General features: G+C 49.4%; 1 protein-coding gene across 1 annotated transcript; it reads left to right on the top strand.

Annotated features, from left to right (window-relative positions):
* The first annotated feature begins 10167 nt into the window (after nucleotides 1-10167).
* Nucleotides 10168-14920, top strand: GOT1L1 (glutamic-oxaloacetic transaminase 1 like 1). The gene is made up of 9 exons (XM_032618571.1): nucleotides 10168-10361; nucleotides 11237-11418; nucleotides 12161-12272; nucleotides 12531-12640; nucleotides 12852-12944; nucleotides 13038-13188; nucleotides 13676-13841; nucleotides 14320-14462; nucleotides 14724-14920. The coding sequence occupies exons 1-9, from the start codon at nucleotides 10196-10198 to the stop codon at nucleotides 14873-14875; spliced, it is 1275 nt and encodes a 424-aa protein (XP_032474462.1). The 5' UTR covers nucleotides 10168-10195; the 3' UTR covers nucleotides 14876-14920.
* The last annotated feature ends 630 nt before the right edge of the window (nucleotides 14921-15550 follow it).

Here is a 15550-nt window from a genome sequence, read left to right as displayed (position 1 = left end):
GGGCTATCATTCCACACCAGCTTCATTCTTCAACCCTTACAGAGTTGAGCAGCTTCTCCCTGTCGTCCTGGGGCCACGGAAACAGTGTCCTTCATGGTTCCATCCTAAAAGCCAGAGATCCAGGCTCCCTCTCAGACCCCCTTGGCGGAGGGAGTATGTCTTCGTTTGTGTGTCTGTCCCGGGGAAAAAATGGGAGCCGGCAATGGGGGTACAGATCTGCTAATGCCCGCCCCAGCCCCCTGCCAAACGCCCTGCGGACAGTCTGCCTTAGGCCAATGAGTGAGCAGTTGAAGTATGATGCTCAACTGTCTAATGAGCAGAAGCTCCATAAGGCCATCGACTGTTTCATAGCTCATCCTATTACGCGATTAAGGAAAATCAGAATGCATTCCTCAGTTTCCTCATCTATCAAATAAACGGAGCATAACCCTTTCTCTCCTCTCTTGCCTTTAGAAGGGGAATGAGGGTGACTGGGACGGCTGGCTTTCTTCGACCTCTGGGGAGCCCTAGGCAGAGCTTTGCAGCTTCAGCGTTTATGCAGAGCTTTTGTGCTCCATCCAAGGCGTAAGCGGTGTGAGGCGCCCCCTGACGGCGGTTTAAGGTACAACAGGTGTGGACAGAGTTTGCAAGTTGCCCTGACTTGCAAAAACTTGAAGAGACCCTAGGAATGGTTTAGCCCAATCCTTTGACAAAATGGATGAAGAAACTGACTTCTAGAGAGGTGAATTGTGAGTAGCCAAGATTAGTGTAGTCAATGAAAGGCAACACTGCACGGAATTTGCAGCTGGAAAAAGCAAATAAAAAAGGAAGGAAGGGAATGACCCATCGATAAATATGCCAACACTCTAAGAGGTGCTCTCCAAATGTTATGTTGTAGTGACAACAAAGAAAAAATACAGCTGCATAGAAATCAAAGAGCTTGCTGTGCTGATTCTAACCCAGTCTACCAGGCTCCCAAGTTCACTTTCTTTTCCCTGCACTCACTGCTCACCATCGGTCACACAGAGCAAGTGATTTAACATCTCTGTTTGCCTGTGAATCAAACGCAGATTATATTACTGCTCTACTCGGTTCCTGCACACTGGTTTTGAAGCTCAGATGAGAGGCTGTGTGTGAAAAGACTTGGAAACTGAAAGGGCTCCTCCAGTGTAAGGGGTGTCATGGAGTATGGAGCTCGGACTAGTCCCAGGTCTCCTGGCTTTGGTCTTTGTTTGGTCCTGCTTCTGTTGACAGCCTGGATCTTGGACCCACTTGCCTTTGGTCACTGTGGGCATGTCCTGCCTGGTCTTTCTTCCACAGGTTCATCCCTACCTCAGGCTGATTCCACTGGTGTCACCTCCATGTCACTGTACACCCCCCCCTCCAGCTCTCTTTTCACGTTCAGACCCTGATCTGGCCTGTGCCTGACCTTTTGGTCATGGTTTGGCTCACCCTACCATTGCGGTGCAGCATTTATAATGAGGTAATTTTAAGGATGGACAGAAGGTTTAAGAGAGAGGGCACTTTTAGATGTCTGTGCTTTATGGTACATTTGTGAGAATGTACCCTAAGGAACCGGAAGAGGGAGATGGTATATTAGTTTGCTAAACCTTCCATAACAACTCACCACAAACAGAAAATTATTCAGTTCTAGAGGCTAGAAGTCCAAAATCAAGGTGTTGGCAGGATCATGCTCCCTCTGAAGGCTCTGGGGGAAGAATCCCCTTTTGCCTCTTGTAGCTTCTGGTGGCTGCCAGCAAGCCTGGGTGTCGCCTGACTCATAGCTGCCTCACTGCAACTTCTGCCTCCATCTTTGTCTGGCTTTCTCCCCCATGTGTCTGTGTCTAAATTTCCCTCCTCTTATAAGGACACCAGCCATTGGATCAGGGCCCAGCATAATTCCGTAAGACTTCATTTTAACTTGATTATACATGCAAAGACCCTATTTCCAAATAAGGTCACATTCTGGGGTACCAGAGTTTAAGATTCAACATCTCTTTTAGGAGGACACAATTCTACCCACAGCTGAGGGTGTGATGGGGAAGCAGGAACACTCTTAACTCTCCATGCTCATCTTATTACTGCTGTCTCAAAGCCACATTTCCCAGGCTCTGTTTCATCCTATAATCAGTCAGAAGGGTAGTGGGCGTGCTATGCACTCCTGGATTTCCATTTACGAGCCTTTTCTCCCATCTCCCTGGGCCCCAGATTTGAGAGGCGATTCGTCAAGTCAGACTTTGTGTTTGTTGTCTCCTGTGGGCAGAATTTGCTGTCCATTCTCCATTCTTCCCTTCTTCCTTGAGTAACAGAACCCTTAAGTTTTATTGGGGCACGTGGCCTCCCTAAAAACACATTGCGGCCTCACCTGCAGCTAGGTGTGACTAAGTGACTTAAGTCCTAGCTGACTGAAGTGTGCAGCTTCCACGTCTGAAAGGGAAAGGGTGTATCCCCCATGTCCGCTTGTCCACTTCCAGCCGGCTGGAATGCAGATGTGATGGTAAGAACTGAAGCAGCCACATTTGGTCATGAGATGGCAACCATGTGTTGCCAATGGCAGAAGAACCAGACATGGGGAGCCTGGGTGTCCAACGGTGTGAAGTCATCTCTTTAGCCCTGAACTGCTTATGTTTAAAACTCTTAAATGAAAGAGAAATAAATGTCTATCCTGTTAAGCTACAGTTGTTTTCGCTTTTTTTTTTTTTTAATAGCTGCTGAATCAAACACATTCATCAGTGAAGGGAGGCAACAAAAGGATAACAATGAATGGACATCTCCTACATTCTGTAATGAATGTGGCTTGGCTTACAAGGCTAGCTTGCTTTGGTTCCCCTAGGGCATCTCTGGGAACTGGCATTTCTGTAGAGTCTGAGTTCGTGTCGTACCTGTGGCCACCAAGCCCATCTCCTGGACATTAATTCACATGGGGACAGTGAGTATGCTCGTTTCCCAAGACCGCCGCAACAAGTGACCACAGCCTTGGAGCCTTAAAACAACAGAAATTCATTCTCTCACAGTTCTGGAGGCCAGGAGTCTGAAATCAAGGTGTTGACAGGGCTGGTTCCTTCTGGAGGCCCTGAAGGAGAGTCCATTCCAGGTCCCGTTCCCAGCCTCTGATGGCTGTGGCAATTCTTGGCTTTCATTGACTTAAAGACACATAGCTTTGATGTCTACCTCTGTCTTCACTTTCCCCCGGTGTCCCTGTGTGTCCTCTCCTTTCCTGTCTCTTATAAAGGCACAGATGGATCTTTGTAAGAGACAGATCGGATTTGGATTTGGGGCCTATTCTAATCCAGGATGATCTCGTCTCAAGATCTTTGCCTTAATTATATCAGCGAAGACCCTTCTTCCAAATCGGGTCACGTTCTGAGGTTCTGGTTGACATACCTTTTGGTAGGTGGCACTGTGCAACCCATTACAGCGAGAGATCCATGTGAACTCTTTAACGAATCGTTCTGACCTCATGAAATTGTCATCCACTCCAGTCACCCCTCACGGAAGGGCTGTTTTCTCCAGAAGCTCTTGGACTCTGTGGCAGGCAGAATTCTGAGATGACCTCCAAGGACCCATGTCCTTATATAATCCCCTCCCCTTGAACGTGAGTGGGGCCTGTAATTTGCTTCTAACAAATAGAAAATGCCGAAAGTGATGGGATGCTACTCTTGTGATTATGTCCTGTTATGTGGCAGAGGGGAAGGGATTTTGAAGATGTAATTAAGGTCCCTAATCCATTGACTTAGGTTAACAGAAAGGGAGATTATCCTCACGTGGGCCTGACTTAATCAGGTGAGCCCTTTCAAAGAAGGTCAGAGGGCAGAGAAGAGAGATGCACCTACTAGCCTTGAGGAAGCCAGCCACGGTGAGCTCTGTATAGCTGCAAGGAAATGGGTTCCGTGTGAACCTGAAAGAGGACCCTGAGCCCCAGGTGAGGCTGCAGCCCTGGCCAACACGGTCATTGCAGCCTGGTGAGACCCTGAGCAGAAGACCCAGGCTCCTGACCCATGGAAAGTGAAATAATAAATGTGTGTTGTTCTGAGCTGCTTTGTGGTAATCTCTGGCCCAATAATAGAAAAACAAATATAAACTTACTTCCCAATTCTGTCCCAGGCTGCTCTTTCTAACAGTCCTTCTCTGGTCCCGTTTTTAAAGATTTCCTATCAGAAACCAAAATACAATGGGACCCCAAGCTCAGGAAGGTCCCATGATCTGCCATGGCCTGCTTTTCTCCAAAGGACTCTGGGAAACTCTTGCTTGACTGGTCCAGGAAGAGCATCTCTCAGCCTCCGTCCTTCACTCCTGAGGGAATGACCAGTCATTCTATGACTCCTTCTCCCCAGCCTTTTAAGAAAATTAGGAGCTAAAGAACCCATTTCACTACAGGTTTCATTTCTGAGTTGCTAGTGAGGAACCACACTTTATAACACACAGTAAACACAGTTCCCAAAGCCTCTTCGGCAAGAAACAAGATGAAGTCTTATTGCTTCTGCTGTTGGTATTCCCAGAAGGAAGAGTGGATGGGTCAGTTCTTCCCAGAGAAGAGAGTGCTGGTCACAGGAGAGCTTTGCAGCAGCTCAGCGCCACCCACGGCTTCTCTGTTTTCTCTCCCCATCACTGGATCATGTGACTGAGCCCTTCCTCTGCGGGCTCCCCTTGGGCCCAAGTCTGAATCTAACTGACGTCGGAACCCTCTCCCAGGGCCACAGGCAGCGGCATTTCCCAATGAAGAAATGCTTACCATTTGGGGGGAAGGAGAAACATATGAGGCTGGTGGCAAACATCACCGCTACATGAAGACGCAGAGGGGAGAGCACATTTTAAGAGCAAACTAGTCCTTTCTCCCTAACCCGAACTCTCATGCCCGTCCCCTTGGTAGGCTCGCTGGCTACCTGGTTTGACCCGTTCTGGTATTGCATTTCTGACCCCGTAGAATGAAACAGTTTTGAAAACTTTGCCTTGCTTTCCTTTAACATCTCTTGCAAGTTGTTGTAAGGAAAAAGATGTTTCTTAAACAAAAGGTAGAAAAGTTGGACAAAAGTAAATGAATATTATTAATGATACATAAGATATTGTTTAAATTAAGCAGATATTTTGCAGAACTGACATCTCCCTCCAGGCTTGGTGTGGTGCCTGGTATTTTTATGGAGGACATCTGGTGAGTTTACCCGGTACCCACAGCATATCTCAGGCCTTCAACACTTAACCGAATTAACTCAGATAGTCTTCACTGGGCCTTCTCGCCTAGCTCTGGCTTCCCTCCAGTTCATCTCCCACAAGCCCACAGATGGATTTTTCTAAAGTATAAATCTGTGTCCTTCCTTTTCTCAAAATCATTCAGTGATTTTCTGAAGCGTTTGGGGTAGGATTCAGACCCCTTAACACAAGGGCCTGGCATTAGATGGACAAGTGTCTACCCTCCTAACCTGATTTCACACCACTCGTCTCCCCCATACACTTTTTTTCCAACCACACTTCATTTTTAGCTTTTGGCCACACTGCACAGCCTATGGGATCTTCGTTCCCCAACCAGGGATTGAACCCGGGCCCTCGGCATTGAACGTGCAGAGTCCTACCACTGGACCACCAGGGAATTCCCCCAACGACATTTAAATTCACTAAAGAGCTAATTTTTCTTTGTACCTTCACACAGACTGTACCCTCTGTCGCCCATCCAAACACAGATTGTACCCTCCACTCATCCACTCACCCATCCCTTCCAGCAATAAGTAATAATTTTAAAGTGAACAGATTCTAAATATGTTACAAAGTAAAACTGACAGGGTTTGCTGATGGCTTGGAGGTAGGGTGTATGAGAAAGAGAGAAGTCCGGGATGAGACCAAGAGTTTTGGGCTGAGAATCTGGCAGAAGGGACTTGCCACTTACTAAAATGGGGAGAAATGATGGGAGGATATGAAACTATGAGTTAGTTTTTAGATACAGGAAATTTGAAACATCTATGAATGATTTATTGGAATACTATGTAGGCGTTTGGATTCCCAAGTCGGAAGTTAGGAAAGAAGCTGGAGTTAGATATATAAGTGTATGGTCAGGCCACCCAAGATGGCTGTTCTCTTGCTCTCTGTACATCCCCTGCTGGGCCAGTCCCTGCTTCACCTACACCCTACTCACCTGACTGACCTTCCCTCTTAATCATAGAGCCTACAGTAAATGCCTATGTACTTACCCTGGCCCTAGCTAGTGATTGTTCTATGATGCCATGACGGATGCACCCCTTTGCTGGTTTCCCTGTTAACTGATGAGCCATTCTGACGTCAAGTCCCCTATAACTGGTAATCTCTCTATTACCCCAGGAGTGAAGACTACTGCCTTGTCCTGCCTGCCGTCTGCCACACACAGTGGGGTGTCGCTCCAAGACCTTGCTTCAGACATGTAAGGTCCCTCTCATCCATTACACCATTGACGTCTCTGTTGCTGACTCTGAGCTCTTGAGCCTGGACAAGTACATGGCTTGCAGACCTGTGGGTGCAGCTCAACAATAAGTCTGACAGATTGATTCCAGCAGTGAAAAGCTGGAAGAAGGGCCTCAGTCCTTGTCTTCTTTGAAGAAAGAATTCAGCAAAGAGACCAAGATTGTGAAAAAGATAAAAGAAGTGGTTATTAGAAGCAAAGTATGTGGGACTTCCCTGGTGGTGCAGCGGCTAAGAATCTGCCTGCCAATGCAGGGAACATGGGTTCAAGCCCTGGTCTGGGAAGATCCCACATGCCGCGGAGCAACTAAGCCCATGCACCACAACTACTGAGCCTGCGCTCTAGAGCCCGTGAGCCACAACTACTGAGCCTGTGTGTCACAACTCTGAAGCCCGGGCCCCTAGAGCGTGGGCTGGTGTTCTAGGGAACACCCCAGGAATGATCAGAACTTGGGGCCACAAACACTCCATCCCCAGTTATTGGCTGATCAGCTTCCAGGCAGAGCCGCAGGCACAAGCCAACCGCCCCCTCCGTTACTTCCCACATGCTGTCACTCTCCGTAGCCTGGGGTAGACCAGAAAGGAACCTTCCCTCTGCTGCTGAGACAGCAATGGGGACCATGGATGTTTAACACCTTGGGAAGCACAAAGCCAACACACGTAAAAATAGCCATTAAAGATGGTGGTTCCTGGGGACTTCCCTGGTGGTCCAGTGGTTAAGAATCCACCTTCCAGCACAGGGGACGTGAGTTAGATCCCTGGTCGGGGAACTAAGATCCCACATGCTGTGGGGCAACTAAGCCCGCGTTGCAACTAGAAGAGCCTATGCGGCCAAAATTAAAAAAAAAAAAAACATGGTGGTTCTTAAGCCTTGGGAATGGATGATTCAGTGAACACTCTCTGACTGCCTTTCCAGCAACCCTTCTCCGCTCTCCCATTTCTGAGAACACCTGGCAACTCTTTTAGGGAATGCTTCTGTCCATTCTTAGCTGTGCAGTTTGGGAGGGATGAACACCCTCCCTCAGCTCTAGGTGATTGGTTTGCACTCACCAGAGTATCCCATCCTTGGTCAGGGATGGGCCAGTGACCCACTGCAGCCAGAGAAAGGAGGCCGGGGGCTTCGAGGAGGGAAGCTTCCTCGTTCTTGCAAGGAGCCAAGAGGAGAGACGCTTTCTCTTCTTCTGGATAGTGAGGATGTAACTTCTGGAAAGGCTGCAGCCATTGTTTGAAAACATAAACACTTTTTTTTTTGCGGTACGTGGGCCTCTCACTGCTGTGGCCTCTCCCGTTGCGGAGCATAGGTTCCGGACGCACAGGCCCAGTGGCCATGGCTCACAGGCCCAGCCGCTCCGTGGCATGTGGAATCTTCCCGGACCGGGGCATGAACCCGTGTTCCCTGCATCGGCAGGCGGACTCTCAACCACTGCGCCACCAGGGAAGCCCATAAACACTTTTTAAATGAGAAATCATATGCAGGTGGTCTAACATTTCCAAGGCACAACGTGGTGTCCAGTGGAGAGCAAGTCAGGGTTATTCTCTGTCCTTGTCCACCAGCCAGCCTGTTCCAGTTTGCAGAGGTGATCACAGTTACCTGCTTCTCATGCACCCTTCCAGAGATTTTCTAGGCATATACATGCAAATGCATCTTTTATTGATATATCCCCCCAAATATTCCCCACTTTGCTATCTATTTGTACCTCCTTTGTTCTTAATGATGTATCTTGAATATTTTTATACATTTGTACACATAGGGCTGCCTTTAACACCTGCCTGGAATTCCATTATATGGATATCCCATTATTAATGTAAACATTCCTTCAGGAATTGGCATTTAGTTTATTTGCAAATAGAGCTGCAATGTAAATTCCTCAGATGCGTTTCCTCTGCACATGTGCTACATTGGCATTTGCTCCCGTGCCCAGAGTCAGCCCGAGAACAGAGCAGAAACATCCGGAAGAGCAGAGCCAAGGGAACCACAGAAAAGGGAGCTGGAACCCTGACGACTCATTACGCTCTGGCCTGAACGATGAGTGAGGTCAGATGTACCCTGGGCTGCCCCGTTATAGAGCCAAGAAATTCCTTCTCTTTCTCAAGCTAGTTTAGGTTGGGTTTTTTATCACCTGCTGCATGAAAAGTTCTCATTGGCACAGATGTTAAAATTGTCACAACTGAAATGTGTAGTGAAAACAAGAATGATGAAAAATGACACGGCAATTTTGATCTCCATAATCTTTTTTTTTTTCTGGCTGTGTTGGGTCTTTGTTGCTGCACGCGGGCTTTCTGTAGTTGCATCGAGCAGGGGCTACTCTTCCTCGTGGTGTGCGGAGCACAGGCTCTAGGTGTGCAGAGCACAGGCTCTTGTTGCGGAGCACAGGCTCTAGGTGTGCAGGTTTCAGTAGTTGTGGCACAAAGGCTCAGTAGTTGTGGCGCACGGGCTTAGTTACTCCACAGCATGTGGGATCTTCCCAGACCAGGAATCGAACCAGTGTTTCCTGCATTGGCAGGCGGATTCTTAACCACTGCGCCATCAGGGAAGTCCCAATAACCATCATCTTAAAATATAAACATCTTAGAGAAGAAACCAGAGGGGTGTACACCAAAATGTTAACTGTGGTTGTGGATTGATAGTAGGACATCGGTGCTCTTTGTTATTGTTTTTTGAAGTTTTATAGTTTTCTACAATAATAAGGATAACTTCCACTGTCATTGTCTCAAGGCAGGTTCCCTGGAAGCACAGGCTGAGACAGAGATTTGGGGCACGTGATTTTCAGAGGGAATGCCCTGTAGGAGGAACCTGTAAGGAAGTGAGGGAAGCACGATTGTGAAGGGGAGGGGGCCATGCAAGGATGGGGCCTTGGCCTGATTGGGGGATGGGCCCTAAGGTGCAAATTGAGCCACGTGCATCCCCCAAGGCAAGAGGGCTGGCTTTTTGTATGCCAGGATCAGGCAGTCCTGGGGGTGTAAGTGTGATGCTAATGGGGGTGTAACCTGCCAGGTGGTTTCCTGTTGCCAAGGACAATCTGGAAGGTAGATCTGAAAGATAAGCCTTATCCATCAACAGTGCTGGAAAATGTATTTGAGTGAGACACCAACAGTGTCTGCAAGGATCACAAAGTCATTTGGAAAAAAAAAAGAAAGCAAAATGCAAGACTGATCCTGCAGAGGCCAACACTTTCTGCCTTTGATCTCTGCCTTCTACACTTGCTGCTCAGCCACCACTGAAACAGTTTGCAAATGTAGAAGTCTTGTCTGTAAATAACAGAGAAATAGGATTGGCCGAGAGAGTTGCAAGTCATACTGCTCTAAACGTAGGACTCTTTATGAAAATAACTGTAGAAGAAAACAGTGATTTCTTTCTATTAAAAAAAAAAATCTGGAGCTCTGAGCAAAATGAAAGTAGAAGCTTTTAAAATGTATCCCTTGACTCACGTTACTGCTGGGTCAGAGATTTTCCCATCTGCAGGAGGAGTCCTCACCGGGCTCATGGCTGCCTGCGTGGCCCCATCTTCTAAGGGGCTGACTTGTTATTTTGGATTAGGTGACGAGAGGAGCCAGTGAGTTAGGGAGAGGTGCCTGGGAATTCCAGGTCCTCCCTACGCCCTCCCCTGGCCCCCTCTCTCAGAGGGTTCTCCCCAGTTGTCTTGCAGTATTCCCGTAGCCCTGGAGGATGGCCACCGCGGAGACAGTGAGTGGTGGGGTTCTGTTGCTCTGGTGACCAGTTGTCCGGAGCCTCTGCGTTGGAGTTGCCAAGGTTCTGGGAAGAGGCTGGTCCGTCGGGTCCAGACTTGGAGGAATGCTGCAGAGCAGCAGCCTTCGGGAGCGGAAGCAGTCTTGGCTCTACTTTCCCTCAACGATGTCTGTGTTCACGGATGTGCCCCTAGCCCAGAAGCTAGAAGGCAGCTTGCTGAAGACCTACAAACAAGATGACCACCCTAACAAGACGTTCCTGGCCTATAAAGGTAGGTGCCTCGTAGTTTTGGAGTGTGAGACCTAGTCTACCATCATTGCCTCTAGGAGGGCCGTATCGGGAGAGAACCCAAGCCTCCCCAGACGGACAGCTCTGCTCCTGTTAACAGAATTGCCCAGTGGGTAAATAAAAGAGCAGAAAACCTCCTGGGTCCTTCTGTGCCCTCTGCCCTTCTCTGCGGGTTTCCCGGGATTTGATAAGAGCTGTGTCCTCTCCCCCAGCTCTACGCTTGGGGCCTGCGTGGACACTGTACTTTCCTCAGCCTCTTCATTCTACCCCCTCCCTCCTCCGCTCCTGTACAGAGAATGGCTCCTAAAATGGACTGTTCAGGGATGCAGCCAGCCCTTGTTATGGTGAAAGTCAGTGTCACCTTTGTTCAGTCTCATGTACCTGCAACTCTCATGTTGTCTATCATTTTTGCCCTTTAAGTGGCATAGGTTTCTGTTGCCTTTTTTAAAATGATGAAAATTAGATACATTCACTAACAACACATTGTTTTGATAAAAGGGGAAAAAGAAAAGGAAAGTTGTCTTTTCCTACATGACTTCCCAAAGCCCCAAGAGAGGCAGGACAGATCTGTGGGCTTTCTGAAGAGCCCAAACTCGCAGATGCTGAGGTGGGCATTAAGAGCCCCCTCTTCGGGCTTCCCTGGTGGCGCAGCGGTTGAGAGTCCGCCTGCCGATGCAGGGGACACGGGCTCGTGCCCCGGTCCGGGAAGATCCCACATGCCGCGGAGCGGCTGGGCCCGTGAGCCGTGGCCGCTGAGCCTGCGCGTCCAGAGCCTGTGCTCCGCAGCGGGAGAGGCCACAACAGTGAGAGGCCCGCGTACCGCAAAAAAAAGAGCCCCCTCTTCCCTTACCCTCACAGCCTGCATGACCAGCCAAGGCCAGCCCTGGGTGTCCTCTGTCGTGCACAAGACCCGAATGCAGATCGCCCAGGATCCCTCACTGACCTATGAGTACACGCCAGTGATGGGCATGAAATCATTCATCCAGGCCTCCTTGAACCTCCTCTTTGGGAAGGACAGCCAAGTCATTATGGAGAACAGGGTGAGAAGCAGGGCCCTTTCCATACTCACTGAGACACGAGGAGTGGAGATCGGGGATCGGGGATGTACAATCATAAACCTGAAAGAGACTTTGGCGGGGCCCCTTGAAGCTCAAAGAGTCCCCAGCTTGGTCACTGGAGGGCAGAGCCAGGATCAGGACCCCAAACCATGGCCCTCGCACCAGCCCACGTGATCATGTGCAAGCTCTTTTAAGAAGGGGATGACCTGAATCTGAAGTGGGGCTGGTATCACCATCACTCTTTTTTATTTTTTTTTTAATGGTTGAAAATCAAAGAGGGGTAATATTTTGGGACACATGAAAATTATATGAAATTCAAATTCCAGTGTCCAGAAAATGTTATTGGAGCATGGTCACGATCATTTGCTTGCTTTGTCGAGAGCTGTTTTCTGCTATAAAGGCAGACTTGAGTAGTTATACAGCCTGAAAGCCTAAAACATTGACTACTTGGCCCTTTGTAGACAAAGGCTGCCCGTGCCTGGTATGGACGTGAGCACCACGGGGGTGGAGGGTGTTCTTTTTGTTCCCTTATGCATCCCAAGTGCCTACTACAGTGTCTGGCACATAGTAGGTGCTCAGTAAATCTGGTTGAATGAGTCAACGGAGGCGTATGTGTTGGAGCATGTTGCTTTGACCTCCATGAGGAAGTGACCCTCCTTCCCCAACTTTTTCTGGGAAACATCAGTGCTTGCAGGTGCTACTCCTGCTTCTTGTTTGCTGGCAGGCAGGGGGCGTGCACACTGTAGGTGACAGCGGTGCTTTCCAGCTGGGGGCCCAGTTCCTCAAAACTTGGCGTCGGGATTCTCAAATAGTTTACATCATTTCTTCTCAAAAAGGTGAGTGTTAGGCAAGTGAGGGCGACAGCAGACCCCCATCCTGTGTTCCTGATTCCTACCCCATTTGCAATCTCCACTGTTGTCCTCTGCACTCTCTGTCATGAGAAACATGGTGGCCGAGCCGAGGTACGCTTGTCCCTCTCCTGTTACCGTCCTGCCTTCGGCCACTGACCTGCCGCCTCAGGCTCACTCTCTGGTGTGGCTGCTTCCATCTTTCCACCTGCCGGGTACCAGCTGGTGGGGGATGTCTCCCCACAGAACCGCATGGACTCGTCTTCCAGGACATGGGCTTTACAGTTTATGAACACATCTTCTGGGACTCTGCACGGCTGTGCTTGGACCCCAGCATGCTCCTCGATGTGGTGGAGGTAGATGTGCTCGCTCAGAAGCACCCCCCGAGACTTGATTCACAGTTTCCCTTTCCTTTCCCGCCCCCTTCGATCATCAAGGCCTTTTCTAGGCTTGGATTCGTAGCCCTTTAGTAGGAGCCAACATGGAGGACCACGTCTCCTCCCAATGTCCCGTTGCCACGACCTACGTGGTCAAGGAAGCGCCTGACGAGACAGTCTCTACCTGCAGCAGGCCCCGCATGGCTGTATCTTCGTGATTGGGAACATCGGCAACTGCAAGCTGACAGAGGGTCAGTGGACACAGTTGATGGTCCTCATGAAGGTGAGCCCACCCTCCCGCCTGGCTCCCCTCCCTCTCACCACCTGCCGCGCCTCCATCAGTCCCTTCCTTTTCTCATTCTCCTTTCTCCTACAGAGCAAGCAGATCTTTCCATTTTTTGACATTCCCTATCAAGGTTTAGCGACTGGTGACCTGGAAGAAGATGCTAGATTCTTACAATACTTTGTGTCTCGAGGCTTTGAGTTCTTCTGCAGCCAGTATCTGTCCAAGAACTTTGGTATTTATGGTATGACGTGGGCAGGAGGAGAAGGGAAGGCCTGGTGGTGCCCCACCCTGGGCACGAGCGACACGTTTGACATGTCCTACCCTCTGGAGAGAACCCAGGCCTCCAGAGAGGGCACCGGCGGCAGAAGGGAAGGGCACTGAGCTACCAGTCAGGTTCTGTGGTATGGTCTTAGCTCAGCTGCTAAAACTGACTCTAGCTGACCCATCTCACGCCTCTCAGGCTTCTGTTTCCTCCACTATAAGACGAGGGGTGGAAGTTAGTGATCTTTCAAGTCCCTTCCACCTTTAAGGCTCTTACCTGTGGCTACTTTTTCCTGCAAGAGGAGCCTGTGGCAGCTTCCCGGGGCATGGATGCCAACTTGGTGGGGCTGGGTGGCGAGCCCCGCGGTCCAGCCCTCTCTTCAGCAAGGCAAGGGGCAGAGACTGCGCGCACGGCTCGGGAATGGCAGAGGGGGCGCTGAGACAGGCTGTCTGTCCCAATGCTGCAGACGAAGGAGTGGGGATCCTCGTGGTGGTGGCACTCAGTAACGAGCTCCTGCTGTGCGTCCTCTCGCAGCTGATGGACTTCGTGCGGGCCCTGTGGCTAAACCCTCCTACCACGGGTGCTCGCATTATCACCTCTGTCCTCTGTAACCCGGCTATGCAGGGAGAATGGTAAGGGGGAGGGGTGGGGCAGGACGGGTGGGCAGAGCTTCTGGATACCCACAGACTTGCTGACTCACAGGATGCAGTGGCTGCTTCTCTTCCTGCCCACATTGCCTCTTTACTCTTTACTGAGGAGCCCCTGTGTACCAATGGCAGCGGCTATGCTGAGGGTTGCCCAGCCTGCGGCAGTGGGTAATAGGATGCTCTTTTTGGACCCAGGTCAAATTATTATTGAATTATTTGAACATTCCCAGATTGCAGGAGGAGATGAGGAAGCACCAAGGGCCTGCTACTCTGGCAGTCTGCCTGAGAGTCTGCTTCCCTTGCTTACATTAATATGGACTGAAACCCCCTCCCATTTATAACCATCCCGGGTGGATGCCTGGCTCCACCACTTTTGAAGGGAGAAGAGGGGAAAGGCAATGAGGAGGCTGCGAGCACGGGGAGACCTTATACTCTTAATTTCCTGATGTCTTTCCCTTGGCAGGAAACAGAGTCTGAAAGGGGTTGTAGAGAATGTCATGATGACCAAGGAAAAGGTGAAGGAGAAGCTCCGGCTCCTGGGAACCCCAGGCTCCTGGGATCACATCACTGAGCAGAAGGGGTCCCATAGCTATCTTGGACTCAACCGTAAGTGTCTAGGAAGGGACAGCTCCCCACTTTCTGACCTTGTATTTGGGCTTGTATTTGAGCATAAACTTCATGGGCTAGGTGACCAGTCCCTAGCTTCACCCCAGATTTTGATCCTTTCCTGAGGAAGGTAGAGCTGCTTTCAAGATTCTTCTGAATCCCCAGAAAGGCTGACACTCCCTCTCCTCCATAATTCACCCTAGGCTAGAGGGGAGCTAGAGGTGGCCACCTCAGGATCTGAGACCCTATGGTCATCACCAGCCCAACAGGTGGACTACTTGGTCAAGAAAAAGCATATCTATATCCCCAAGAATGGGCGGATCAACTTCACCTGTATCAATTCCTACAACATAGACTACATCACTGAGAGCATCACTGAGGCTGTCCTCTTCACAAAGGACTCAGAGAAATAGCTTCCAAAAGTAAATGACTCCTGATTGGAATAAAACCTTTGGTCTCTAAAAATGTCCTGTGCTGATTATTTATTGCTGCAATTCATTTCTCTGCAAAACACTCTCTGTCTCTCTCTCCATCCATTGATGAAGCATTGGTCTGGCCTCAGCAAAGAGACCCAGAGAAAAAGGGAATGTTTACGTTCATTGACCATCTCATATTTGTTGAGCATCTATCATGTTAAGGGCCTGATCTGGTGTCTTAGTGCACTTGGTCTGCTATAACAAAATATCATAGACTGGGTGTCTTATAAACGACAGAAATTCGTTAAGATTCTTAGAGTTCTGGAGGCTGGGAAGTCCAAGATTAAGTCACCAACAGGTTCAGTGCCTAGTGAAAGCCCACCTCCTGGTTCATAAACAGCACCTCTGCCTGTAACCTCACATGGTAGAAGGAGTGAGGGATCTCTGAGTCATCTTTCATAAGGGCACTAATCCCATCCATGAGGGCTCCACGTTCATGACCTAATGACATCCCAATACCATCACATTGGTGATTAGGTTCCAACATATGCATGTTGAGGGGACACAAACATTCAGACCATGACATCTGGGCATCAAAAGGTATGCAAAAAACAGGCACGGTCCAGTTCTTTTTCTCTGGAAGTTTATAGCCTAGTTAGAAGATGAGCCTTA

Source organism: Phocoena sinus, chromosome 21, assembly GCF_008692025.1.
Source record: "Phocoena sinus isolate mPhoSin1 chromosome 21, mPhoSin1.pri, whole genome shotgun sequence".
NCBI classification, from domain to species: Eukaryota; Metazoa; Chordata; class Mammalia; order Artiodactyla; family Phocoenidae; genus Phocoena; species Phocoena sinus.
This window is presented reverse-complemented; position numbering and strand designations above follow the sequence as displayed.

Bases quoted from the DNA above. Each gene is read 5' to 3' on its own strand.
- GOT1L1 (XM_032618571.1), top strand. From the start codon at position 10,196: ATGCTGCAGAGCAGCAGCCTTCGGGAGCGGAAGCAGTCTTGGCTCTAC. The intron at 13,842-14,319 runs GTAAGGGGGAGG...TTCCCTTGGCAG, and splicing joins CCGGCTATGCAGGGAGAATG to GAAACAGAGTCTGAAAGGGG. The intron at 14,463-14,723 runs GTAAGTGTCTAG...GGTCATCACCAG, and splicing joins TAGCTATCTTGGACTCAACC to CCCAACAGGTGGACTACTTG.